Raw genomic sequence first — 27,490 nt, 5'->3', positions numbered from 1 at the left:
ACCTTTTAAGTCTCAAAATCCATTTGATATGAGAGCAATAATCAACGATATCACGGCATTGTTCCCAGGTTTGAAGAATTAGTTTAGTTTCCGGAGGAAACCCACTTGTCCGGCTTGGTGTCCATACATGCGCCCAGTGTTATAGTTAGATGACATGAAGTAAAGTCTTCATAATAAAAATGGCTGGAGCGAGTCGTTGCTCCTCTTACGAATGGATTACTGGTAGTTTGCTAAATCAATATTTATAATAAGAAGAAAAAAGGCCCAAGTGTGATAGATTAGGTATTGCTCTTGTGTAAAAATACTTGAGGTAATATCCTCCTAAGGGTTCAAACTGCATGCTATTCACTAATCATCAACATTATGAGATAGTTGTGTGCAATATTCAAACGAGGAGATGCCAGCCATGCCTCGACCTCGGTACGTCGGTATAGCTCTATATAACTCACAAGTATATATAAACGTGTGTGTGTGTGTGTGTGTGTGTGTGTGCGTGCGTGTGCGTGCGCGTGCGCGTGTGAAGACTTAGTAAGTGTAACCCGTACGAAATGATCAGGCGTCAACCAGCTGGTTTACGGGCGTCAAAGAGGCGTCAACCAACTGGTTTTTGCCTCGACGTGTTTAAAACCAACTGGACAAGAGCAGGACACGTCAAATTCTTGCCAAACCAGGCATCCTTTTTCTCAGTAAAGGAGGCGTCATTTACAAACCAAGTGTCAAAAGGAACTTAGGAAAAATTAAAGCCTCCAAGAATCTTAAACAAATTATGGAATTATCTTTAATGGTACATAAGTACAAGTTTGATACATTTTGTTTTAGTTTTACACGGGAATACAGAAAGAAATTGACACTCAAGGTGACTAAAGTCTAATAATTGTTTCCCAATGTGATAAAATTACAATTCTATACAGGGAATACAAAATGAAACTGGAAAATCATTGAAAAAATACTGTTCTCTACTGTATATAAGCATTTTGCATTAGAATTTCTTTCGAAAATTATTCATTTCAAAGTAAACATTCACATTAAAACCATATTCTGCATTTCAAACTCTTTTTAATTTGACTTATATTGAGAATGATTTTTAATTTCTGCTTAATTTCAGAATTTATATTTGACAAATTACTATGATGATGCTTGAATAAATAATCGCATACAAAAAAAATATTATTAATATATATTTATAATACATATATTTTTTGTTGTATTGTTTCTAAATTTATAGATTTATTTTGTTATGTTAAAAGCAGCAAATCATAAATTCATAGCAATAAACATTTATATTTAAATGAACAGAAAGCATTATACTGCTTAAAAGTTTAATACTGGTACTGCGCCCAAATTTCTCTCTCCATGAGTCCAGGTATATAACAGCCTGGGCTTATCAGTCCATTCAAAAGTCAGGCAATAAAGCTTCCTGAAGGGTTTATCTAAGCCAATCAGCATCAAGTAAACATTCATCTGTGTAGGAAATTCAAATGTATGGAGAAGAATCATGTAAACATATGCCGGTTTCTGAAGCTCATATTTTGTGTGGATAAACCTTTTTCCTTATCATTTGAAAGGTAAGAACAGTTTCAACATGTATCTTTAATACTATTACACAGTAAAAAGAACATAAATACAAAATGGTTAGTTATTAAGTATATTGTTTTGCAATTATTCATCTGGCAGCATTTAATCATTCTGTATATTGCTCCATGAACCTCCATTAACACAATGTCCCAATGGGATGTTTTGAAGCGTTGTGATTGTTACAAATACAATGTGTTTAAGTATATGGATATATGCACAAGTTCTATTACATGAAAGTATAAGCTGCATTTAACTTTATATATATACTCTTCTTTATATAGTGTTAAGCCTGAGCATGATATTCACTTATTTATTGATGATCATGTGGGTGTGTATGTGTGTGCCTAATGATCCTATTTAATTACCATAGATGATCAATGGTGTGTCTGTGACAAAGATGAGGATCCTGTGACCAAACAAGATTTGATGGGAAAGTTGGAAAGCTAAAGTATACATGCTGAAGATGGTGGGTTGCTGACTGCTATTCCATTTAGTTTCACATTTGAAACTTTATTCTTTTTATAATTTACAAATATAAATCAATGTAAGCATGAGGTAAAACTATAAATTATTTTCTAACAATTACATCCCTCTAGTAATTATAGCTATAGATACGGAAATCATCATTTGAATAAATATATTTAAATTTATTTTAACTGAATACGTTTCCAGATGGTACAGAAAGAATGAAGCGGAATCACCAACAGAAGCAGAACTAAATGGAGCGATAACGGAACAAGGTTCATTCTGTCGAAAACAAATTAAACACAGAATATGAACTCTTAAAACAATAAGTGATAGTAAAAAAGTGTAAAAAACATTTTCAGCTGTGCCTTTTTTAAGAAAATATATTAAACAATGTTTTATTGTCCTGTTTTCCAAACTATAAATTGTTCTTAACTCAAACTGGTTGTGTTCAAGTAATGCCAAGTTTTGATGCCTGTTATTTTTTTGACGCCTGTTTTTTTTTTACGCCTGTTTTTTTGACGCTTGGTTTTTTGACGCTTGGTTTATTTTACGCCTGGTTTTTTAAAAACCAGTTGGAATTTAAAACCAGCTCATTTGCATAATGTTCGCATATAGACGCCTCTTTTCCGCTTGGTTGACGCTTGGTTTTAAATATGACGCTTGGTTATCCATATGAGTGCTAGATTTTTTTTTTTTAAACCAACTTGTTTTAGTCTGTTTTTGACGCCTGGTTTCCTGCTCACAACCAGGCGGTTAATTTCGTACAGGAAGACCAAAATGACTCAATAAATAGCATAAATGATTTGAACGTTTTTAAATTGTATTTTCCTTACAACACGCTTTTTCATTATGCAGGTGCAAAATAGTCGCAGCCGATTAACCACATATGTGTAAAGTCTGTTCAGTTTGTAAAACTAGCCAAATGCACTACGGCACATTGTTTGTTTGGACCACCTTAAAAACATTGTTATGTCGCTAACCTCAAAAAGAATTCGAACAGTTTCGCTGTGAGCATTTGTATATTCCACCAAATTTTCAAATATTTGTTTGCAGCAAGTTGAAACAAACATACATATGTATGGCAATGTCCGGACATACATTCGAAAAATTGCATGTTGCTCATTGGCTGTTAAATACAGACAGTAATATTTTTCTATAACTTGGACTTAGCACCTTTTGAAATGATATTGGTTTGCTCCGTAGTTTTTATTATCGACATAAATTTGATCGGCGTCAAATGCACGAAAGGAACGAGCAAAGTTATCTATATTACCGACGTTTGCAGCATATTATAGGAATCATTTTTGATTGGCGGTAACCTTTGTAGCAGTGAGTAAATTATATCGTAACTGTCCTCGCCACTCTTACTTTTTCTTCATTTTCTTGCATTCTATGTGTCCATTTAAGAATTGTTCATTTTCATATTCCTTTTCGCAAAGGCTGTAAAATTTGAATACGTGACTTCTTTCACTTATTTATCGTAAACAATAATATGCACATAGGAGTTATAAAACAAATCCCTATTTAAGAGCAATGAAGCCGGTGTTTTTTAACCAGGGTCTTTGTGGTCGGATGGGGTATTCACATAGTGGTTGTGGCCTACGTTTCCGTTTGAACATTCTTGGTGTTCTTTAATTGGCAAAGATGGAGGTGTGTGTAAGTGTTCAGAGGCACGTATATATTCTCCAATTTAAAGGTAAGCTGCTATGCATTATAAAATAAATATACTAAAGATACATTTGATGCCATTTAGGTCATTCTTAATATAGTCGAGACTATTTGTTATTAATTAATGATAATGATAATTTAATGATAGTTTGCACAATCATAAACGATGCTTAAACAATAACACACGTGTAAGCCTTTTGCTTTCAAGACGTATGAAGACAACGAAATCAATGCTTATCTACTCTCAAAGTATATATTACGGTTATAAATAAAAAAAATAAACTCTTACAATCGTTTACGTGAATCGCATTTGTCTCAACAGCAGATTGAACAGCATCGTACACATGTCAACTAGTGTCGCTATCGCTATCTCCATATTCTTAACAGTAGAAATTAAATAAATTCTAGAAGGCCACGATTAACCCTTTTTAACAACTAAGGCTACTTAAGAGTAGTACTGAATAAAACATTTACATGGCGCAACGAGCAATCACAAATAACTAAATTTGAACTCCGACTTGTTGGAATAGATGCCCTTTGCTATGAGAAAGAAATTATATATATTGTGACAAAAAAGTCATATAATTCGATCAAATACAATTGTCTTTTTTTATAAAGGTAATTCTACAAGTGCCATGTATTTTGAATCGCGAAAGAGAAGCAAGTACATTCCAGTTACAAGTGAAAGTAGAAAACTTCCAGTGAATTGAATTACAATGGATGCAGGGTTGGTAGTTGCTTCTGCAAAAAGCTAACATATTCTGCTCCTGTATTTCAGTCCGGATAGTAAGAGTTCTGTTTTGTCAATCTTTGTATATCATCATCCTATAATTCTGTTTTTCCAAAACACAGTTTAATTGCCGTTATCGTCCATTGAGAATCTTGAATTATTTTATGCTTGTAATCAGAATTATTGTTCCAACAATTTGCAGGACAAATTATCTCTCTTCAGTTTAAAACACATACGATATATTCTTTGTCTATTACGATGTCGATATCGCTTCTCCACGCAAATGGAATGACAAGCATGTTTCAAAAGGGTTACAATTTAAAATATATGTCGACAATAAAATAAAAATATTTTGTCAAATAACTTTCTTCAGTATGGCTTTTTGTTAAGTATATACTTACACATATGCTTTGGATATTATTCATTTCATGGGCTATCATGATATTTGAAGATGGCAGTGACAACGTAACACTTCTTTAGATGTTGTTATTTCTAAGAGAAATTAAAATGCTTATTGTCTGGGATTTGGAGATAAGATACTAAATAATTTGCTATCAATAAACAACCCCCTCTCTCTGTCTCTCTGTCTCTCTCACTCTCTCTCAATAAAACTGACTGTTGACAATTATTGAACAGCATAAAGCAGAAAAGCAGTACATGTGATTATTATTTAAAAGACGCAGTATGAATAACGAAATAAGCGCAACATTGTTCATATATCTTTGCGTACATTCATAATATCCCTTCATTAGCATATATTAACCCTTAGTGTATTTGTATGTTAACTTATGTCACTGTTTTTAGACTTTTGTCTTACCGACAATATGAACTGTTTTATCATCTTTGGAAATCAATGCCTAGAACTCCTGTAATTTACGCTTTCATGATCTCCTGAACATTTTTGTCACTTTTATGCCATTTATGCCTAGAACTCCTGTAATTTACGCTTTCATGATCTCATGTACTTTGCTTTCGACATCGTCCGACAATTGCCTTTGTTTTGATATAATTTTAACAGATACATGTCGACATACTACAGTTGAATAGTTCTCTTTGATTAACTGAACCTGTGATCTTTGAAATGAATAACGCTAAAATATAAATTGCATACGCATTTTTGTCACTTTTATGTTGTTTAAAATGTCATATATCGATTTATCCGGAGTTTTACTCTATATCGTCTTTAAATGCTTTTGAAATCAAAACAACAACTGGTTCTTTACATGACTTTTGTACTTTCAACCAAAGTAACATTTCCGTTGCTTAAGTTAAAATTGGGATATGGCGATAATAAAAAATGCTTCAGAATTAAATATACTGTATATATACCGACCCCAATCATTGACAAAATGTATTCTAATCAGACTGCAAATGAGGGCAAATCTTGACCTAGTAACTATAACCGTATTATTATCTGCATTTGTTGGCGTAAATAGTGTGTGTGTGTGTGTTTCTCAATACAATTGTGAATCAAATGTTATGATTAAGCAATTGGACGTGGTAAATATTTAACTTGGGTCGTTGTTTCCCGGAGCTTGGTTCAATACATAGCACATGACCACACGTCTTTTGATTTCTTGTTGTTATAGGCTAGACCTTTTCCACATTGGGTTTCATTCAGCCGCAATGGCAACTATATCTCCACATTATCATAACAGAAATGCATATTTTTAAGTAAATTTTATTTTGTGCACAGATGTGCTTAAATGACCAGTATGACACAAAATCATATACAACATATAACATCATGATAATCAAAAAGGAAATAAAATAAACTCATAACATCTATAATAGAACAAGGTAACAGCCATAGACTCTACGTTGATAGTTGGACTCCTGGATCAGGCAATCCGATTACTTACACTATAAAAATGCAGTAGTAACAAAAACAACAAGCACAACGGTCAAACATAATGTATTAAAGTTTTGCTCAACCTCATAAGACCATCCACGGTATGTACACACACAAACATACACAAACACACACATATATAATATATAAAAGTTTCCATTGAATAATGACTATCAAAATATCGTTTATAATCAAAAACTTCCAAGGTACAATACAACAATACCTCTTTTTCCGGTTAATATCAATCGTCTACGAAACTATGCACTCATATGATAAATAAATTAAAAAAAGATAAATTGTACAAAAGGAAGGAACCAAATGGCAATAAACGCCTTGAAACAGTTAGCGTAACTGAAATGATCATAGGAATTTTGAACGATACAAATCTGACTACATAGTAAAAACGACTCTCAAATAGTTTTATAAAGCGTGAATATAATTTTCACCCGGCGCGTTTTTCTGACTGTCGCTGTGGTCGGATGTAGTGTCCACATAGTCATATTGGCTTACATTTTCATTTGAGGGGACTTTGTTTCCTTCCATATCCAAATGTTGAGGTGCGTTTGTGATCTGGATAGCATTTGTTGACACTCCTCTCTTCAAAAACATATATTTTGATATTTTATAAGTAGAATAAACATTACAGGATTAAAATACAATTATTTTCAGTAATTTCAGAAATAAGATTTTACTGAGTTTGTTTGTTATAATATCAATTATGGACGGAAGAAACAGATGGTTTATAACGTAATCGTTCACGCCTTCCAACATCGACATACATTTGAATCAGTACTCTCAGGAGAAACAACATACGGTTTTTAGTCTACATTTCAAGGTTATAATTTAAAGACATCTTACCAGATTGTGAAGCGCAGTTGTCTCAACATTAGACACCGTATCATACACATGTGTACATCGCTCTCTAACTGCTGTTGTCCTGCGGCGTAGAAGCGTTGCATACACTGTGCCAACGATGTAAATGCTTTTTATCATGCATGTAGTAACACATTTCTTGGCATTTAAAAAAAAATAACATGTATTTAAAATTCGAAGGACACGACGATTTTTTTAGAATGCCATTGCACTCTGTGTGCCATTAAAAATATAACAGTTTATTTTTGGCTTCTAAGCATGTTTCCGTACCTTTCATTGTATTATCCAGTTTGTGACATTGGTTTATACAATGTCTTTTAAACAAGTTTCCCTTCCCTACTGATTTTCCTGACATGTATATTCAAACTTACTATAATTTCTCAAATTTCATTAATGATTTTTCGTATACAGAGTCAATTTGTGCTGATCTTAGCAGTGATCTATACCTGGATATACAACACCTCACATTTCTCAAAGTTGACTTATGATGACAAATAAAATGCGTTCTGTCACAGAAGTAAAAATGAGTCTTCCTGAAGTAAAAACATTGTCAAAGAACAACAAGCGATGACAAATAGCTCTTCTTGAGTTCTGATAAACTAATATAGATTGTATTTTTACTATTAAAATAATTTGAAACAAGGATCAAGAAAACTAAAATACGTATCGATCAAACAAATCTTGATATGAATGTTTTATTTCCAATTTAAGTATTTACACAATTACCATGAGGTTTGCATCGCCTAAAGAGAAGAAAGGTTAACGTTAGAACAAGTAGAAGTAAAAGTGTTCCAGCTACGGCGTAGATGACCGACATATGCCACTTTTCGGTTAGAACTGGTGCAGAGTTGTTAGTTGAATCTGCAATTAGATAACATTTACTGTATTTCAGTTTGCTTATTATAATTTGTAGCTATATTGTTGCTTTGATTTGTTTATAATAATTGCATTTCGCATATTCAAAATAATGGCAACTTACGTACCTTGAACAGCTTGAAAGGAAATTGTGTATGTTTCATTGTTTGAATATGACGACTCGTTTCCACAATTAACAGAACACTGTATCATTTTCCCGTCCACATCTTCAGTAATGAAATAGAGAGCATTTGAAACACTTGTATAGCCGGAGCCACTGTTCTTTGTCCATTGTGAGGTCGATATAGGGTCAAGTAAGACGGAGTTGCTGCTCCATGCAATTGCACATGGCATGCATTTTCCGCTGGTGTTGCAGGTTAAGTTAAGTATATTAGGAATGCTTTGTTTTACAATAGTTGCCTCCATAAATAGGTCTGAAACAGTGGATGTTCGACGCAAAAACTAAAAAAAATAGATCTATGGAATGAAATGGAAACATTTTGGATTTGTTTTGTAGAAATACGTTTTTAACACAGAAATATTTCATTTAAATCATTAACCTTCATGTTATCTGCGGATCGTATTGACATCGTTAAACATCTCATTAATATTTTGTCAATCCGAAGAGAATTTTAGTTCTCTATTGTCTTGTATTTTGAAATAATGAAAATAACTTTGAAATCACCATGGCCGGAGCTTAATATTTCGATGTTATCATCCCAATCGAAAATTTATTATATCCCCAATAAACTTTCAGTTTAAAATTAGAGTCAAAATTATAGTTGAAAGCAGAAAATACATAATAAGGTTTTGGATGTACAGATAAAAGGTCCGTGTGATCTTGCCCAATACAGTATACTTATTGAAGCATAGTAGCCCTATTTATTTAAAATATCATTTGAAACTGTGTTTGAAATGCTAATACTAACCCTCTGTCATTGAGCTTGAAACTGTCAAGGAATGTTTCAAAAGGTCCACTGATGTCCAAGCGTAGCCAATGTATGTGTTTAAACCATCTCCCGTATAATCCAGCGTTAAAAGGCATTCCTCTATTTGTGTACAAGTCCTTAGCACAGTGGTATTTGCATCTTCCCATCTAAGCGTCCATTGTCCATTAGCATTACTGTCATCCACAAGACAGTTTACGGTCACTCTAGTATTTGGGCATAATTGAACAGGTGATGTCGTGTTCAAATACAGAGTCGGACCACCTGAAATATACAACAGTACAAATTGTTGAAGAAGTAGCAAAGTAAACCGAACGCACTGTTAAGAGAAAATGATAGTTATTATTCAGTTTAAGATGAATTGAATTTAACTCTTGTTACAAGTTGGTAAAACGCATTGTATAAAAGCTATGATAATAGTTCATTCCATAAGGTGGATCGTTTTAGAGAAGAAAGTAAATGGAAAAAGCAGTCACGGTTGGAAAAAGAAAGTTTGAAAAATCGCCAAATAAATAAGATAGAGTACGTACCTGAGGAAGATACTGTGTAGTTTGTAGTCAAATGTGATTGAAAATGATCGCATCTTATTGAACAAGTAATAGTTCCCCCAGCCATGTATTTAGAAACACTGTAAAGCACGTTCGATACAGCACTATATCTCCCATTGTCACCATTCGTCCAATTGTTACTCTGAATGTATCTCAAATTACTGTTGTCGCTTGACCATTCAATTGTGCAAGGCGGATTTGATTCATTCGTTTCACAAGAAATATTTAAGACACTGATAAAATAAGTGTTGTTGTATTTTGGTATTTTGTTAATGGACAGAGAAATGTTCGAGGGGGGGACTGAAATAAGGAAAAAAGAAAAAAAATGTCTTGAACTTGAATTGGATAATATGAATGTATTTTATATTCTATCATACAGTTTATAAAAGTGTGAAACCCATTTATTATTATTGATTTGCCGTTTATCATTAAAATTGCCTTTGGTAGCACATTTTGTGAACATAATATTAAAGAGTACAATGGCTTTCTTTAAATATCAAACATTAAAACGGTACCATCTTTTTTTAAACGGATTAGTCTTCATAAATATTCGACTTGATAATACAATGTTTATTCATTCGGCAGTAGGTGCGTTTTTATAACTTTAATAACTTTAATAACATCCTTACAAATTATTAAATTCCATAAAACGAGTATACAACAAAGGTAAGTATAACTGAATGCCAACAACTGCTAACATTTAAATTATCTGTTTTAATTCAAAGTCGAACTAACACAGATAAAACTTACATGTCATACTGATGTTTTTGCATACTGAGATATCATTAAAACCAAACTCGTATTTGCTCTTTCTGGTGCAGCACATCTCTTTTCCATTCCACGCAATGTTAGCCTTTGTCACTCTTGCTGAGCTTGTAAAAGTATGAGAAGATCCTTGGAAAGAATCAGTTTGTAGAACATCATCTAGCAAGACTGTGCCAATGTGCATTTCTATTGCCGGAGCTGGGATAGCATTGCGAACTGCACAAGATGCTGTTGAATTTTCTCCATCAAGGAATTCTGGAACTGTTAGGATGGGCGGGCTACCTTGCTCTGGATTCGAAAAACATTGATTTAATAATATTCAATATTATACACGATATAATAGTATAGGATTCATTTCCACAAAACACCTAATTAGAGCTTGTCATTAAGTAATTAGGTAACCCATATTTGCTCACCCACGTTACATAGAATGCCGTGCACTTCGTAAGGAGTTTCAAGGGCTGCATTTGAAACCTGACATGTCACATTCTGTCTTGACAGTCGAGCCATTTGTTGATGAGCGTTACGGAATCTGTACATCCCGTTGTTCCATTCAGTTTCAGCAAGAACAAATGAATCCTGGCCCAGTGAAAGTACGACCTGTACGGGTTTTGTTCCATTATCAGTTATGCAATACATGTCGGAGCCTCCATAAACATAAATGCATTGTGTTGTATTAAAGTCATTGGACTTTGGAGCGAGTACAGGGTAACTAGGTTGCACTTGAAAATAAGGAAACTCATTTAAATACCTTTGTATATTAAATTATCCTTGTAAATACAGATTAAAAAGTATTTTACATTGCTGCTTGTGCAATGGTTATCAGAATCGTACAAGATTCTTCATACAATTAATTGATTCATGTTTTTTCCCAAGCAGACGTAACTAATCGCATATAAATTTATACGTGTATGAACCATAAATATGGTATTATGCATGCAGAAGTACAATTAAGGAACCTAAAAAATGAAGCTGCACAGATTCTGTGTTGTCGACTGAATTGCACTCTAGATTATATGTTCCCTCGTCTCCTTCATCAAAGTTGAATATCGTTAATGTAAAAAGATATACAGAACTGATTTTCTCTTCGTAAAAACCTTCTCGTAATTGTATATCTTGTTTATTCTTCTGCCACGTACGTCTAGTGAATGTTTGACGCTTTATAGAGTCATCAGACGGAAAATATCCCAATATAACGTCTGCACCGCGAACGACAGGGCTTAGAAGCATGAGAGCACCACATTGACCAACAATATCTGTAAATGATAACTTACTGATCAACAAAACAAAACAGCAAAACCATATTTTAGTTGTGTCAGTCCATTGCTCGCACCCTCAAAATTCGCAGTTTTAGCTGTTATCTTTTATTCATCTTTCAATAGAGACTATGATATAGTATATAGCGTTTGATAAAAACGGGCCTTTGAAGCAAGTAATAATACAAAATAAATTGCATGGACAGCCGATGATGTAATCTATAGCGGGCTTATGGAACAGTTTAAAGTACGCCCGATAAGAACGGGCTTATGGAACAGTTTAAAGTACGCATAAGCTTACATCGACATGCCCAGAAGCAAAAAACTACCATGATTGTGTAAGGATGCTTTAATGAAAAAACGCACCAAATGACAACAAACAAAACACAAGTCAACAAATACAATGATATGAAATAATTAATGGCGTGACCGCCTTGAAACGGTCTGTGATACATACCTTTCATATTTAGAGATATCATTCGTGTTTTAATTGTTGTGTTTGTTGAACATCTGGCAAAGAAAACAGAATTGTTGTTATCGATTGAGGGCGTCAAGTTTAAAAAGAACGATCCTTTTTCCAAATATATGGAAACATTTGTCCCCTTTATTGTACGAAATGCTTTTCCCTTTTCCATCAAGTATCTCCATTCTACGTCACACTCCCAAGGATAGTGTGGAGTCGCTTTCAATGTTATCTCCCTGTTCACAAAAGCTGGTCCTTCCACCGATATTGTTCCATACTGGTTACTGGCAGCATAAACGTTGCCAAAAAGTGCTGGAATCGTGGTAACAATCCACATCCACATACACATTTTACCCTTAATAATGATATTTGACAAGCTACTTACAATTTCGTTTCATTATGGACAGTCACACTTATCAGTGTTATTTCAAACTGGTGTTTAACAAAAGAGAGTATCACTTATATTACCTTCTACATCTGCTATTGTTATTCTAAAACACATCCATTAGGTTTGAACAGATCACCGATTTTTGAAGTACATGACAACTACAGAAATTCAACATTCAAACAGCGTTAGAAAAACGGATAAAACTACCGGAATCAAATACGAGAGTATACAGGCACCACTTGACACTTACACATTGGTGGTACAATGTACAAAGTACATTAATATGTAACGGTTGCAGACATGAGTTAGTAGCTAGATCTATATTACGGAAATCGGTGTTATCACTCGTTCATTAAACAAGAACAGTCCGAAAGCCGCCATTCTTTGAAAATAATTATGAATGGCGTATGTAACCACACAATGCATTAATAATAAATGTCCGCTTGTAATTTAGAATCATATTTCGCCTACAATTTCACTTATTTTCCGGTTACACTAGACCGACAGCAGTTATAAACAAACAAACATAATTTCCTATCACCAATCCTGTGCACGCATTGTATGGAAAACCACCTCCATATGGTGATTCATAGAGGCCTTCTACAAGCAAAGCCAGATTCGAACTGAAAAGTGGCTGTGAAAATTGTAGGCGTTGTACTGTTTGTCGCTTATAGTATAGCTGAGGTCGATCTACATTTGGAGGTTGATTGACCGCTTATATTATCGACATACGGTAAGTTTGTATTTATTTGACCTTGATCCTTATTCCTTTCAACCCGATCTTTGTTTGTTGTAAGCTAAGTGACTTGGCTGTAGTTTCCATTTTGTATCATTTACCACTCAAAAGGCTCAACGGCTTTCTCTTCGTGTATTTCCATCAACTATTGATGCATGACAATATAACATTTAGGCGATCCGTATTTAATATAAACTATATTTATGTTAGAACGTTATTGTTAACCTACGTTTAGTCCCTTTCGTTGGTACGACGTTGCACGAGCATGTGCTTTTGTTTTCTTGGGGAATATAGAAACACTCGCAGAAAGCGAAGGTGTACGGCTTGCTGACCACAAATCAAAATAACATATGCCTGAGCCAGAAAGTAAACCCAATGTGTTTTGTTAAGAAGCAAGTGAGGTTACCATTTGTCTTACCATGCAACCTGAGCAAATCGTGCAAAAGTGTTGTCTTCAATTCATCGTGTCTTTCAACAAGACCATGTTTGTACATACGAGTGCATCCTTTTAGGATATTATTGTTTGCGTGGTCATGATGTATGTAGGCTATGTTTTAAAGCATCCAATTTTCATTCAAAAGACATTTGACTTTAATAAATTTATTTTGTTTCTATTTGACATATCTAGACCCTCTTAGCTAGAAAATATTACTATCATCATTTAATTCAGTCAAAAATGTTAAGAAATCATGACCAGAACATGTGTATGTAGTAGCATACGGATCTTTGATATTTACATGTACTTTAATGTAGCTATGAAGGGACATTGACTAAATAGCAACATAGTGAACTTCGTACGGGACACCACTATGACAAATATAATAATAAACAATCATAAAACACTTTACAATCGCAAATAATTTTCTAAACAATTAAGAATAAAAACCACAAAACAAGAAATGATTTCCTCCCCATCCTGAATCAGTATTGACAGGTCCTTAACAATGTTGTCTGTTTTATAACAATATGCCCATCCAGTGCATGGTCCAATGTCTAAGAATTTGCCCCAAATATCTCTGAGCATATACATTTCCTTATATATTTCAGTTCGGTATATCTTACGCATTACCTCTGATTAAAGAAAACCTTACGATACAATTCCTCATGGTGTGTTTGTGTTTAGGTATGTTTTAGTTAGTATTTAAGGTGATGTATTTCAGAATATACAAAATAATAAATAATAAACTATAAAAAATGTCGATTGTTTTTGTTTCATAAAAAGATGGACAAGTACATTATGAATAGTATAATAATGTTAGATTCGTTTTATGAATTTTAGTGCTGAACCGCAACGGTATAATAGGTATGGAACAATTACATTGATCAAGCCATCGTATGTGAACAGACCGGTGACGCTGAAAATGGAGTCATGTGATGAGTGGATGGGCGGCGTCGTATGGAACTACCTTCAACCAGGAACAGCTGAGTTCAGGGTCGCTAACAGTCAAAATGGCAGTATTCAGTTCTCAGAAAATGGATCTTACTTTTTTACCATCATTAATGCAAAGGATATTTATAATAACACGTACTTTTACGCTGAATGTGCCCACAACCCATTATTAAATTCCCAAATAATCAAGCTGGTTTTAGAAGGTATGCTTGTATGAATTTAAATATGATATCCTTGGTCATTGTTAAGAAACTTTAATAACTGAACCCTCAAATCGATTTAATATCATGTTTTGATATTGCATTTGAATCAGTAGTTCATTTCCCTATAGACTTTCAAATATAATTCGGTATTTTTCAGTTCCTCAAAACTCTGTCGTTGTTGGGCCTCAGTTTGGAGACTTTTTCAAAACAAAATGTGTTTACGCTGATACTGGAATCGACATATTTTGCAAGACAGATTTTGGAATAAAGCCTCTTTATGTTCCCTTTAAAGTAGGAGGACAAGTATTACCACTTGTGTGGAAGGAAAACAGCCAGACATGCACAAATTAGACCACACCTCTTTCCGACTTAAGAAAGACATGGTTGGCAGCAATTTAACATGTACAGCTTTATACAGCGCTAATGAGGATCCAGTGGAGTTTACAGCCCGCCTACTTTGTAGGTAAGGGTCTCTCTTAAACGTTTACCTAAATCTACCCATGTAACATTACCATGTATTTCATTCGACGTTTATCACAAAAGCATGCCACGCTTTTATAAGAACACTGCCTTCAGTCCAATGTTATTAATTACATCTGTTTCAATAAACTTTCAATTCTTGTCCATAGATTATGGTGTTGCGTGTGCATAGTTTATCGACTGTCCCTTTTTGACATCTAGCATTTGTAATAAGTAATAATTAATTTCTTTGTAAAAATAGTTAGTTTGCTGCCCATTTAGATTTTTTAAGTACGACGTTTAATTAATTTTGACAGAGTAATACATAAAAACGTTAAAATTAATTGATATTGCAATATTTTTATCATTGCGTCATACATGTGTTGGAACGATGCTTCAGACGTATACTAACACTTTTGAGTTATCTGATATTGTACGAATATGCTTGAAGAGTTTGGAACGGCAACATTAAAAGAACCAAGCTGCTTCTATGGCGATCGCTCAACTGCAACTTGTGAAGTAAATGATGATTTTCCAGTTCCAATGATTGAAATTCGTTTTGATGAAAAAAGTTAAAAGTACAACAACATGATGAATACGATCGCTTTAAAAACACCTTCTCCAGCAAAACAACTTTTATAACTGTTGATAAGGAATTGAATGGAACAGAAATGTGTTGCATATCAAAGATTGGAAACAACATGAATGGAAGGTCTATTTGCAAGCCAATACTTATGAGCTGTACGTATTAACTTTACTATATGACCATACTACTACATGTGAGTAAATGTTCTTAAAGTACTCAAGTTATGTCTTTATTTAATGCGTAAAAACCCTAAGTAATGATAAATATAAAACTAAACATATACATTTACAATTGAACAGAATAAATGTGCTGTTGCGTAATCAAATAACAAGAAAACATTTGTTATTTCAGGTACCCAGGAAAACGCTGGAATATCACCATTCAGTCGCTTTTGGCTCCCCATTATCTGTGGTAGTTTGGCATTTATTGGTATACTAGCAATAGCTCTTGTTTGCTGTTTACGGAAGAGACGTCTACAAAACGGTAATATATAGCAAAAACGTATTGTTTTACCTTCAACGTAAGTGTTTCTTTAAATATGTATGCATTCTTTTGTAAGCACGAAACATGAAATAAGAATCGTCTTGATGGATGCTGTTCAGTGACACTTAGGCTTAAACCATTAACAGCATCCGGTATAAGTTTGGAAATCCGGTACACTTGCAAACTTAGTTTTTTTTTATTATCTTAGATATCAACTTCAAAAGCGACACATAGAAAGTTTGCCCATTAAATAAGAAATATTTTAACTAAAATTAATTTTTTTTTAAGAAATATGAAAATATTAATTCCAAAATTGATTTCTCCAGTTGGCCACCAATTTGATTTTAGGTCCCCCGCGGGGTTTTGGCAAACTCCAATTGGAGAATTTTCCATATGAGACGAAACGGGAGAAAAATCAGCAATTTGAAAAAAATCAAATATTACAATTTGGAGCAGAAAATTACATTTCTATTTATGTTTTGAGTTCTTGAGTTATTACCTTTATTAAAATCTAAAAAAAATAAAAAAATATGGTTTTGCAAAAACGGCTCTCCAATTGGGGAAAATTCCAATCGGAGAATTCCACAGTAAATTTCTATTGATAAAATTCACCAATTGGAGAATACAGAAGTTGGAGAACACAGAAGTTGGAGAAATCACCAGTTGGAGATTTCCACAGTATTACAGCTGCTGGGGAAAAATAAAGTTGGGATATATACATGCCATCATATAATTGCTAATTAATTTAATATTGATAGAATATTCAAGAAAATAACAATGCAAGATGTTAGTTGTTACCTGATTTCGCGTATACCATCGGCATTTTCAACTTGTGTGCAATCTAAAGCAGTTTTATTATATACAACTGCGTCAGATGTGTACTTTTATTATTCCTTTTCAGAAAACTGTTTCATCAAAATGCATATTTCACTAATAAATCTAAACAATCAAACTGTTAGCTTAATTTTGCATTTTCCAAAAATACTTCCTGGTGGTACTTGGTTATAATAGTTAATTTTTAATCGACTTAAAGGTTAGAGAACACTGAATGTATTTCTTTAGACCACTCGGTCAAGGATTACCCGTGAAAACGCTTGCAAGCACTTGCTTCATACAGGGTCCTTTAATTATTTTCAAAGCACCGATGAACGGGTACAACTTTCATTGGTTAAATCTCACTAAAATAAACAAGCTAGATTTTGCTAAAGGTGAATAGCTGATAAAATCACTCACGAGTCCGTTTACCTGGCTAGAAACTGTTACTGTGTCATTTTTGAGAAGCCATCCATGAGATAGTACCCCTGGTGGGGATCGAACCCACATCGTCGTGGGTTAGAAGCAGAAACCTACACCACTAAACCACTTTCATCCTTAAAGTACCGAGAGGCAGGCATCACGCTGCAAAGGGATCGAGCTAAATGTACCATGGAATGAACCCACGACTACGACTTCCATAGGCAAACGCCTTAACCAATAGGCTACGGAGACGGTATTAATGCATGTTAATCAGAAACTGATATATTCACGTAATCATATGACTGAAAATTTTCTTTCTAATTTTTTTTTCTCAAGTTCCTCAACTTTCTTTAAAAATTCTAAAATGGAAAATATGACATATATATATATATATATATATATATATATATCTACTTCAAGAATAAAAAAAATAAATTAAAAAAATCTTTTTCAGGTAAAGAGTTTGATTTAGATTTGAATTTTAACAACTTTTTTAATGTAAAATATATTATTTTTCATTGCCTTCATTCTTAAAGCAAATCCCTTAAATTTCCATTTCCAAAATCTCCAATTATAAAGAATTCCATATTCATTACAGAAACACTGTCTGTTTCACTATTAACTAGTCTAATAAATAAGCAAAGCAATTATTTAAACATAAAATGATATGATGATGTAATAAGAAATGCTAACAGCAATACGGGATTTTATTTACATTTAGAAATGGGATCAAAGATGACACTTGACATTCTAAATGAACGAGAATGCTTAGAAAATATACAGAAATATGGAAGATAGTTTTGTTTCATAATGACACAAATTCAAAGTAATGTTCCTTTCTTCATTGGGTGGGACTAATTTAGCTCAACCTAAAAATTGTTTTGTCATCAAATTAGGTATAACAAACAATCTGATTGGATCAAAATCCTGACCAATATAATAAACTCTGAATGGAGGCATCCAATCAAAATCTAGTAATATTTCCATTTGTTTCCAATTGATTGCACCATCAGTGATTTACACAATCAGGGATTTATGGCCTTTTAACTTGTAATGGTCTAGTGGCAAGTGCATATATGACTTATGTTAAATCATGTTTTAAGAGCTAATTAGAATTTTAAAGTCTAAGCTATGCGACAGAAAATTAATACCAAAATCTTTTTTTGAATTGTAGTAACTGATTCTTTTGAATTTGATGAGGTCAGACATTTTAAGATATATAATATTCAGTGGATATGTGTTGATCAAGCATTTAATAACATGCCACAAAGCAGAATATTTATTAGGTCATTTTTTTCACTTCAGACCCTGGGGCAAGTTTGAAGAGTTGCACAGAATGCTTAAAGAACTAAAGTGTTGGGAATCAGTTCCTGTTTGCAGTGTGTGTATACCACGTGATAAATTGCGTCATAAAGTCAGAAGGCAATATTTTGATTTGAAAAAAGACTTTAAACAAAGATAACTTTACTATTTCTTCACCATTTTAAATTAAACAAAGCGCAGTCTACGCCACCTACGGAGCCTTGCTTTCGGCCATTTACCAGAGTTTGATTGCGAGTTTAATTTCTTTAAACACTTCGACAAACCTTTTCACAATACGGCCGTCTGACGGAGCACTGTCAAAACTTGAATTTGAAAACGGGTTTGTCGAAGTGTTAGATGAAACTAATGACTTTATCAAATGTCGGTAATAAAACAAATGCGGGGCTCTTTAAGCGGCATAGACTGCCCATTGTTTCATTTAAAATGGTGGTGTAAAAGAAAAGGTATCTTTGATTTAAGTGTTCATTTTAAGCAAAATGTTGCCTTCCGACGTAGCATATATGACGTAATTTATCACGTGGTATACACACACTGGTTTGACTATTGGTAATCGGTTCCACTCACGTTGCTGTTTATTAATAGAAGAAATGTTTTTTGACAATACCTGGTACCGTACTTGTAATTTTATTCTTGTATAAAAACTCATCATCCTTTACTCTACTTATGTTAGGTAAAGGATTGAAAATATCTAGTTAGTGTATTTTATGGAATTATTTTTACCACCTGAACAATACAATTTGGGAAAAAAAGTTGACATTGGGAAAAATACAAAATCAGGCTTAAATATCTACTTTAGATTTTAATGGCAAAATATATCATCGAAATTAGAGTTCGGGATGAACAAGCCTGAATTATTACTCTATTGCTTGGCATATTTTTTAACAAGCCCTGCTATATTAAATTCAGAATTAGAACAAGCCCGGATGACATAATTTTCACCAGTGCAGGGTTGTGGGCTTATGCTAATTCGATATACTACATGTTTTAAAGATTTTTATGCATATATTATTTTGTTAATTTATAGTAAGTCTTGTCAAGATTTTTTATTCATTAATGGTATGAAATCTCCACTTATCAAATTTGGAAAACATAAAATATGGTGAAAAATGGACAAGTTTTCACTAGGGAAGAAGGCAGTAAGGCAGTAAATTTCACCAAAAATAAACACTATTAATGTTGTTGTTGCTTTAGCCATATTGTTAATGATTACAACTGAACAAAATCGACAAGATGAAAGAAGAAAAACTGATTTCAGGAACATACCAGTTATTTTTTCATTATAATTGATCATCAGAACATTAGTATAGTCTATCTATATCATTATTAAAAAAAAGAACATTATATTGATATAGTATATGAAACATATTACTTGAAACTTAATGAAATCTCAAAACACTGAAGTATAAGCAATAGTGTTGTGCCGATGATCAGTTACAATCGACAATTGATCGGAAAGGCCTTCATCGGCGACAATCGATAGTGAAATTTGAACAATCGATTATAGAAACAAGAGATGTAACCATTACCGACTACCAGTTAAAAGATTGTCTTGAAAATATATTTTGTTTCTGGTCAATACATGTTAATGTTGAAATGTTCATGTGGTACTATGTTGTGTTATCTAGTCATATTATCATGTCAGTAGCTCACTACAGTACCTTATTACAATATTTTTTTTGTAATTTAACTGCAAAAGGATTGGTTCTCAACATCACACTTTTGTGGTTTTAAAATGTTATTGTTTACTTCTTATATCATATAAGAATTTAGTTTTCTCAGTTTTCTGAAAGAAAATGTTAAAACATACAGAATATTCAACTGCTTGATTTACTTGTTACTGACTGATTATCAAAACGAAATTGATATTTTTCTTTGTGTTTACTTTACACATGTATTCAATACCGTACACAAAATTTAGAGCCTGCGGTCTCATGATCTGTAATAGTATCTTGTAAACACTAAAGCATAGTTGCGTTCTGAATAAATAATGTAATTTATACAAATAAATGTACAAATAATATTGTAAGGGAACATGTTTTCTTAAACTGGTTCATGTAGTGTATCTATATGCCTTATGTATGATGACCAAAGATAGTTAAATAATGATTAAATCGATTAATAATCGATCATTGATTGTTTTCATCAACCGATTATCTATAGTAATATTTCAGTCCGATTCCAAACACTAATAAGCAATAAAAACAGTCAATTGAAAACTTATGGCTAAGTATCTGTAGATGTTGATATATATTATGATAACAATAACCATCCTTTTGTTGACTATATTTAATAAATATCAGTAGGAAAATGACCAACTAAGATCTTAATTATACACAGTAAAGACAGTTTCCATGACAATACTTATTGTTTGTGTGTTTTACAATTATTTGAAACGTTTTTGACATGAATATGAGTCTAGGGCCATTTCAATGAACAGACTCGTTGTAAGGAATAATATATACAAAAATAATGCAATATAAATTTGCGATGCGAATTCCATAATCTTTATTTCTTTATTGTTATAGTTTACCAGACGTGCGCCAAAGGAAACACAGTGTCATCTATGACCGATTATAAGACGGTGTATTCACAATAGATCCTATAGACACCGCAGATAAAGTACACGGATAAATTAAAGATCCTTGTTTAAAATTAATCTAAATGGCACAGGCGTATGTGAGTTTGGTCACCAAGCTTAACAAGTGGGTTTTCTCCGGATGTTTCGGATTCTCTCACAAAAAAAGACCACACTCTTGTGCAACATCGTACCAACGAGAATGACTTTGCAAAATGATCTAGTTATTATATGTTTTAAAATAGTTGTTAACATAATTTAAATGACAATCGTGCAGGAAATTGAATAGTTTTTTATTTGAATTTTAGTTTCTTCTTTTCGTTATATGTCAGGTATTTTAATTGATAAAACATTCGAACAAGAAAAGTAATTATTCACAAAAGTCTCCTTTTCAACTATAATTAATTGATCACATCAAAGTATTTTCATTTGAAATGAATGAATAATGTTGATGATATGTAAATAAGTTTCGCTATGAAAATGTCAATATGCTCGCTGTGTGGTACATTAGTCTATGCTTAATTTTTATATGAATTGTATTGCAGAGTACCGGGATTTTCAGCAGACAGACGAGTCCCTGTACACAATCAACCGAGTACAAGACACCAATCTCAAAAACAGACAGAAGTGAGCCAATCAGGCTGACTAAGTTGAGAAAAATCGACAGCGAACACATCATTTCAAAAGAAGATCAACATTCTTACGAAGTCCCTCTACAAGATACAGGCAATGATGCCGAAGTATCAATGGCGGACACAGGTTACATTGATATGTCATGATGAAGAAAAAAGATACGTGTATTATTTGTGTCGAGTACAGGAGTGAAAAATTCTTATAAAAGTTATGACAAAAGTCTAAAGATAAGAAACATGCTTTTAAATTCGCTTGGCAATATATGCTGCGGTGACCCTTAATGAATGATTAATATAAATAATGATATTGATGTGCTCTCAAGTTATGTTTGTTCCCTGGTGTTTTTTTTGAAAGTGTCCAATTCTTGTTTAAAGATGGATACAGAGTCTAAAGACAAGCAACAAGCATTTGCATACGTGACAATATGTGACGAGGTAACTCTTTGCGAACGAATAAAAAAACAGTTGATCATTTATGTTTGATAAATTAGTGTTTCTGTTCTGACTTATATGTTTGTGTGCGTTCCTTTTGGTTACGTTATCCGACGGTTCGAGTGTTATTAAAGTAGAGAAATAAAGCGGGTACTTGTATTATAGCTTGTGTAAGCTCTACGCGTATGATTCGCGCAATCTCGGACGAGAAAACTTTGAAAAGCTAAATTTCAAATGAATCACGTAAACGAATATCCGATCGATCAGTCTTAATAAATAAACACTTTTTGTTTTGAAAGTGTATGTAAACATCTCAAATCCACAAAAATGCACTATTTAGACAAGTATAGTATATAGTATTTGTATCATGCGATATAAAGTAACTTGACACCAATACCGTTTTACGTTTTATTATTGTCCCGCTAATATGGGAGGTTAACGGTGTATTAACATTGTGCGTACATAAAATAAAATGCAATGCATTAATAACATGTAAAAGTGGTGGCTTCGAAGGCCGCAAAGTGGCACAAATTACCGGCGGTCTTGTCTCGTTAATTGATATGTATTAATAGTAGCGTCTTGTAAGAGGTCACAATACAAAATTATACCGGAACTTGTCCGAACCATATACCAGAGCTACAAGCTCCAACGTTACATAAGACACGTGCTGATTACTACCACCAGCACCGCAACCTTGACACATGGTAAACCGTCGGAAATATACTTCCTGAAGTCCATACAAGACTGTTGAACCCCTTATACCCGACCCCTGCCTGCCATTAATATTAACGCAATTACTATGACAAAATCAAAATAAGTGGACTGTAACCTCTAACCCAGTGTAGAGTACAAAAAGCCAGGACTACTTAAACCCAGGATAGGCCACATATCCAGTGAGCATTGGTAAATTAAAGCATTGCGCATTAAATTAATGAGTCTTATACTTATGTTAGTGCCAACAGTCAAAACCGTCGACATCATTTTACGCCACAATAAATTTACCACCCGGAACACAAGTATCAATTTCAATATCTTAGCAAGCCGCTTTTCCCATTAGCCCTGACCCAACTCATACCCTCTCTATTCAGCCGCCTTCTTATGGGTTGTATTGCCTTTCGTGAGAAATCAGTGGGTTGCCATTTTAACTGGTCTAAGATATAAACGCAAATAATGGTACAATCTACAAAAGCCGACCGGTAACGGTTCTCCTTGGTGATTTGGATGGCGATTGCCTCACAGAGGATTTGCCCGATGTGGTTTCCCCCCAAGTGAATAATTATGATGGACGCAGGTAATCCCAAGTTTGGCAGTCCCCTCAGCCTTGCTCTTTCACCAGCCCGACGCGGGATAAAATCACCCAGGACACAGATGTCTGTGAAATAAACACGTGAGGCATATTAGCGTTAAAAACTCCCAAATTAAAACATAGTTCACGCACCAGGTAAGCTCTAATATTACCTGGCCCTGCATGAATTTCGCTTGTTGCCGAATATATCTTTTGAATGCGTCTGAAGTCCAACGCCCAATTTTTGTAATTATCTTATCGGGCACACCCTTGATGGCAAGGTCTGTAGCCCTGCTTATGCGAAAGCTGTGAGACGTTATATAATTAGCGTTTCGGGTGCAATTGCATTCTGCAGAAGGTCGCGGGATTTGCGTTGAAGACTCTCAAGAGTTGAACCGCAAATGGTTGCGGTTCGAGGCCTGCTTCCAATACCAGTCGCCTGAATTTGTCCATCTGGAAACGGGACAGAGTGTCACATATTTTATTGCTGGTGCCTGGGCCATGTTGCGCTCGAATAAATACATAGTTTTGTAATGACTTGAACGTCTAAATTCTACCGATTCGACCCTATCTGACTTGGATGTAAGCGTACTAAGAATTTGGACCACTGCTGCGTTATCGAAGTTGAATTAAATACGTTTATTTCTCAAGCTTACTCCCTAAATGAAGATTGCAACCAAAACTGGGAATATCTCTAGGACTATAATGTCTGTAGAAAACCCCCTTGGTGCCATTCTGCCGGCCATGCCGCCGCCAGGCACTTACCGTGAAAGTATATTTCGAAATCCTGTCCGTGCCCCCCCCCCCCCCTCCGAGCTATCCGAATAAAAAGTGTCCACCATCATTAGACGATCAGAAGTGGTCGTGAAAAACTGATACCCCGTAATGACTCCGGAAAACGAAAGCGACATAGTCAAATCCAACCGGACAGATCTCTTAAGTCAAACATAATGAAGTGGTTGTGTGAGCCCATATATTTAGTCTATCAATCGCCTACAACAGGGGCGACCAGCTACAATGGCCCTTCAGCAAATGTAGGGAGCCAGTAAGTGATTGCACTTCCTTAACCTTGGCCTTCTTTTCGTTTAGCATTGACTGAATTTTCGCTACCTCATCACTGATCTTATTATTTGGAATTCGTACCACCATCTCATTTGTGTCTAGTTCTAAACCGAGAAAAACCAGTACATCCGAGCAGCCTTAAGTCTTGTCCTGTGTCATTGGCACATTTAACTGCTGCATATTGCTATTGAATGAAAAAATAAGAACGAGGCATGAAGTTTCGGCCTTGTCCACCATAGAACTCGTCCAGTTAGTATATACGCATCCCTGATAACATATGCGATTTAAGACAATGCTCTAATAATGTAGCGAAGCGTTCGAAGCTCAAGCACGAAATTGAGCTCCCGAACGGAAGGGACTCGTCGTAATAAAACGAATATATGAAAATCTAGTAACGAGAAGTCGTTAGGTTGGATTGGAATAAGTTTAAACGCATTTTTGATGTCCATCTTAAACAAGTTACAGTTCTAACCTAAGTCTTGTATCATCTCGACCGCTTTGCCGAATTGAGTATTCTGTAGTGATGTAGGGTTAGGGTCTTCATATTCATTTATGGAAGAGCCTCGAGGGTAAGACAGATGGGGTATCATTCGAAACTCGTTTAGGGCTTTCTAATATTTGGAGAGACAAGGGCCTGATATTGGTAAAAAATTGCTTATTTCTGAGAATGATATAATGAACAGGTGTAGAAGAAATGATATGTATCCTCGATGTCTCCACAATGGCAGTAGGGGATATCGACCATTTCTTTGGAAAACATTTGTTCGATAAGTCTTCTACAGTGCACACGCAGTCTTCTACAGTCAACACTAGATTAGCGATAAACATCATTATATACTTTGGTTACTGTAGTTCTGTTCTTGTTAAGGTTATACTTAAATGAAGGCAATTGATTGAGAAGAACTAATATCTACTAATAGAGCTTTCTAAGAAACCATATATATTTACTTGTATTTTGTATGAGCATGGATATTTACAAACGGACAGAGTCTGTTTAACAACGTCATCAAATACATGTTTTTTTTAGTAACAGGGTTTATGGATGCTATTCGTTGCCAAAAGTCCAGACGTGTAATTCCCACTAAATATCTCTTACATTTGTCAATGTAGACGTGCTATTTGTTGGTGTATCTGAGCTGGGCTCACGGACCCAAATTTATACTGCCACTGTCAGTTTATTTTACTTATATACCCAAGCAAGCAGAAATTGTTCATTTATTTTATTTACAAGTGGACCATGGGCGGGTCATTCAGTGGGGGAGGGGGGCTGTAGGGCCTGTGTCCCCCCCAGTTGGCCCGCAAGTAAACTTATAGGTTATTTTTTTGTCAATAATTCTCAGAAAAAAGTACTTAATTACGCCATAATGCACCAATTCAGACTAAAAATATTTGAAATATTCTAAGGGGAGTACCCCTTAACCCCACTTTCCACATTTTAAACATATTAATGTCATTTCCACTAGAGGGATCATGTCCAAAAAGTTGTGCCCTTAAGTAACGCCCCTCTAACGCAAGTCCCTGTTCAAAACCTGCTCCAGCAAACTCACGAAACTTTTGATGGACATCATAATGATATCCACCTAGTTTTGTCTGATGTTATACATTTACTATCTTAATAAGCATGTATGGTGTAAACGTGTAATTTCAATACATCATATAAACAAAATATCCATGTGGATGGAAAAACAGCCCTCCAACCCACTTGTGTCCCCCAGTTATGAATTACGGGATCTGCCACTGTGAACCATAACAATCAAGTGGGGGATTTCAAGAACATGAAAAAAATAGATATCGTGAGTCTTAGATTAGAAAAACAAACGCGCGATTTTTCCCCTCCAAAAGTGCTAGGTCCGCTTCACCTAAATGTGAAAAAAGCCCTGACTGTTGAGTGTGAGTGGGGTATAAAAGCTAGCAGCAAGTAATACTTGTTTATTAGCAATAAATTGACTTCATTATTAAGATACTTTATTAATTACCTCTGAAATAATATTCGTTACAGTATAATGTACGAGTTATATGAAGTTGTAATCTTAGTGTATTTTATCCATACAGTTCCAGATACCAGGTAAGAAACCTCTGGGCCATCTTAGTGAATAATTTCCACTTAATGAAAATTTTGATTTTTTTCTTCGTAAATTTTAAATTAAATTTTAATAATCTAATATTACTTGCAATCTTAAACGTTGCAAAAAGGCAAGAAAGTGTCCTCTAATGGTAGAATTTAAAATCGTGTTTATAGTAATTTAAAGCTGCACTCTCACATATTGACAGTTTTGACAACCTTTTCTTGGTCCCAGACTCGGCAGATGTTGGCAGCATGCTTTCTATACAAATAATAAGATTTCTCACAATAAAACAGATCTAAATTGTTTGGAAAATGCCGACATTTTTCATTTTTCTTAAAATGTTACTGTAGTATCACTTTTAGCCATAAAACATCAATTTGCGAACGTAAAACTTAAAAATTGTATCTGATCTTTTGTCAGCAGTCTTATACCACCGGTATCCAGACATTTACGCAAAAATTGGCTAATTACAAAGTTGTCAACACGGTCAATCTGTGAGAGTGCAGCTTTAAAAGAAAAAAAAAAGACAATGGGACTTTTCATTTTAAAAGTATAATTTAATGCTAAAGACTTACATTTTGTTGTGTTTGAGTCAAGTATCATTTTGCATACATCTCATTTCATGACATATGTG

General features: G+C 34.2%; 1 protein-coding gene across 1 annotated transcript; it reads right to left on the bottom strand.

The window, feature by feature from the left end:
- Nucleotides 1-6,167: 6,167 nt before the first annotated feature.
- On the bottom strand, nt 6,168-12,605 carry LOC128235772 (uncharacterized). The gene is made up of 10 exons (XM_052950570.1): nt 11,995-12,605; nt 11,241-11,537; nt 10,698-11,003; nt 10,267-10,569; nt 9,499-9,816; nt 8,951-9,232; nt 8,150-8,455; nt 7,893-8,027; nt 7,152-7,255; nt 6,168-6,890 (listed from the first exon to the last, which is right to left on the bottom strand). The coding sequence occupies exons 1-10, from the start codon at nt 12,347-12,349 to the stop codon at nt 6,714-6,716; spliced, it is 2,583 nt and encodes an 860-aa protein (XP_052806530.1). The 5' UTR covers nt 12,350-12,605; the 3' UTR covers nt 6,168-6,713.
- Between the last annotated feature and the right edge of the window lie 14,885 nt (nt 12,606-27,490).

The sequence above is a fragment of the Mya arenaria genome, chromosome 5 (assembly GCF_026914265.1).
Source record: "Mya arenaria isolate MELC-2E11 chromosome 5, ASM2691426v1".
NCBI lineage: Eukaryota > Metazoa > Mollusca > Bivalvia > Myida > Myidae > Mya > Mya arenaria.
The sequence above is the reverse complement of the archived record's forward strand: the minus strand, read 5'-3'. Positions and strand labels throughout refer to the sequence as shown.

What these genes read in the sequence shown, in the direction of transcription:
- LOC128235772 (XM_052950570.1), bottom strand. Translation starts at nt 12,349, where the DNA reads ATGTGTATGTGGATGTGGATTGTTACCACGATTCCAGCACTTTTTGGC. An exon ending in TGTGCAGCTTCATTTTTTAG is followed by an intron (nt 11,004 to 11,240) that starts GTTCCTTAATTG and finishes CTTATTTTCAAG; the next exon opens with TGCAACCTAGTTACCCTGTA. An exon ending in TAGGCGATGCAAACCTCATG is followed by an intron (nt 7,256 to 7,892) that starts GTAATTGTGTAA and finishes TCGTTGGCACAG; the next exon opens with TGTATGCAACGCTTCTACGC.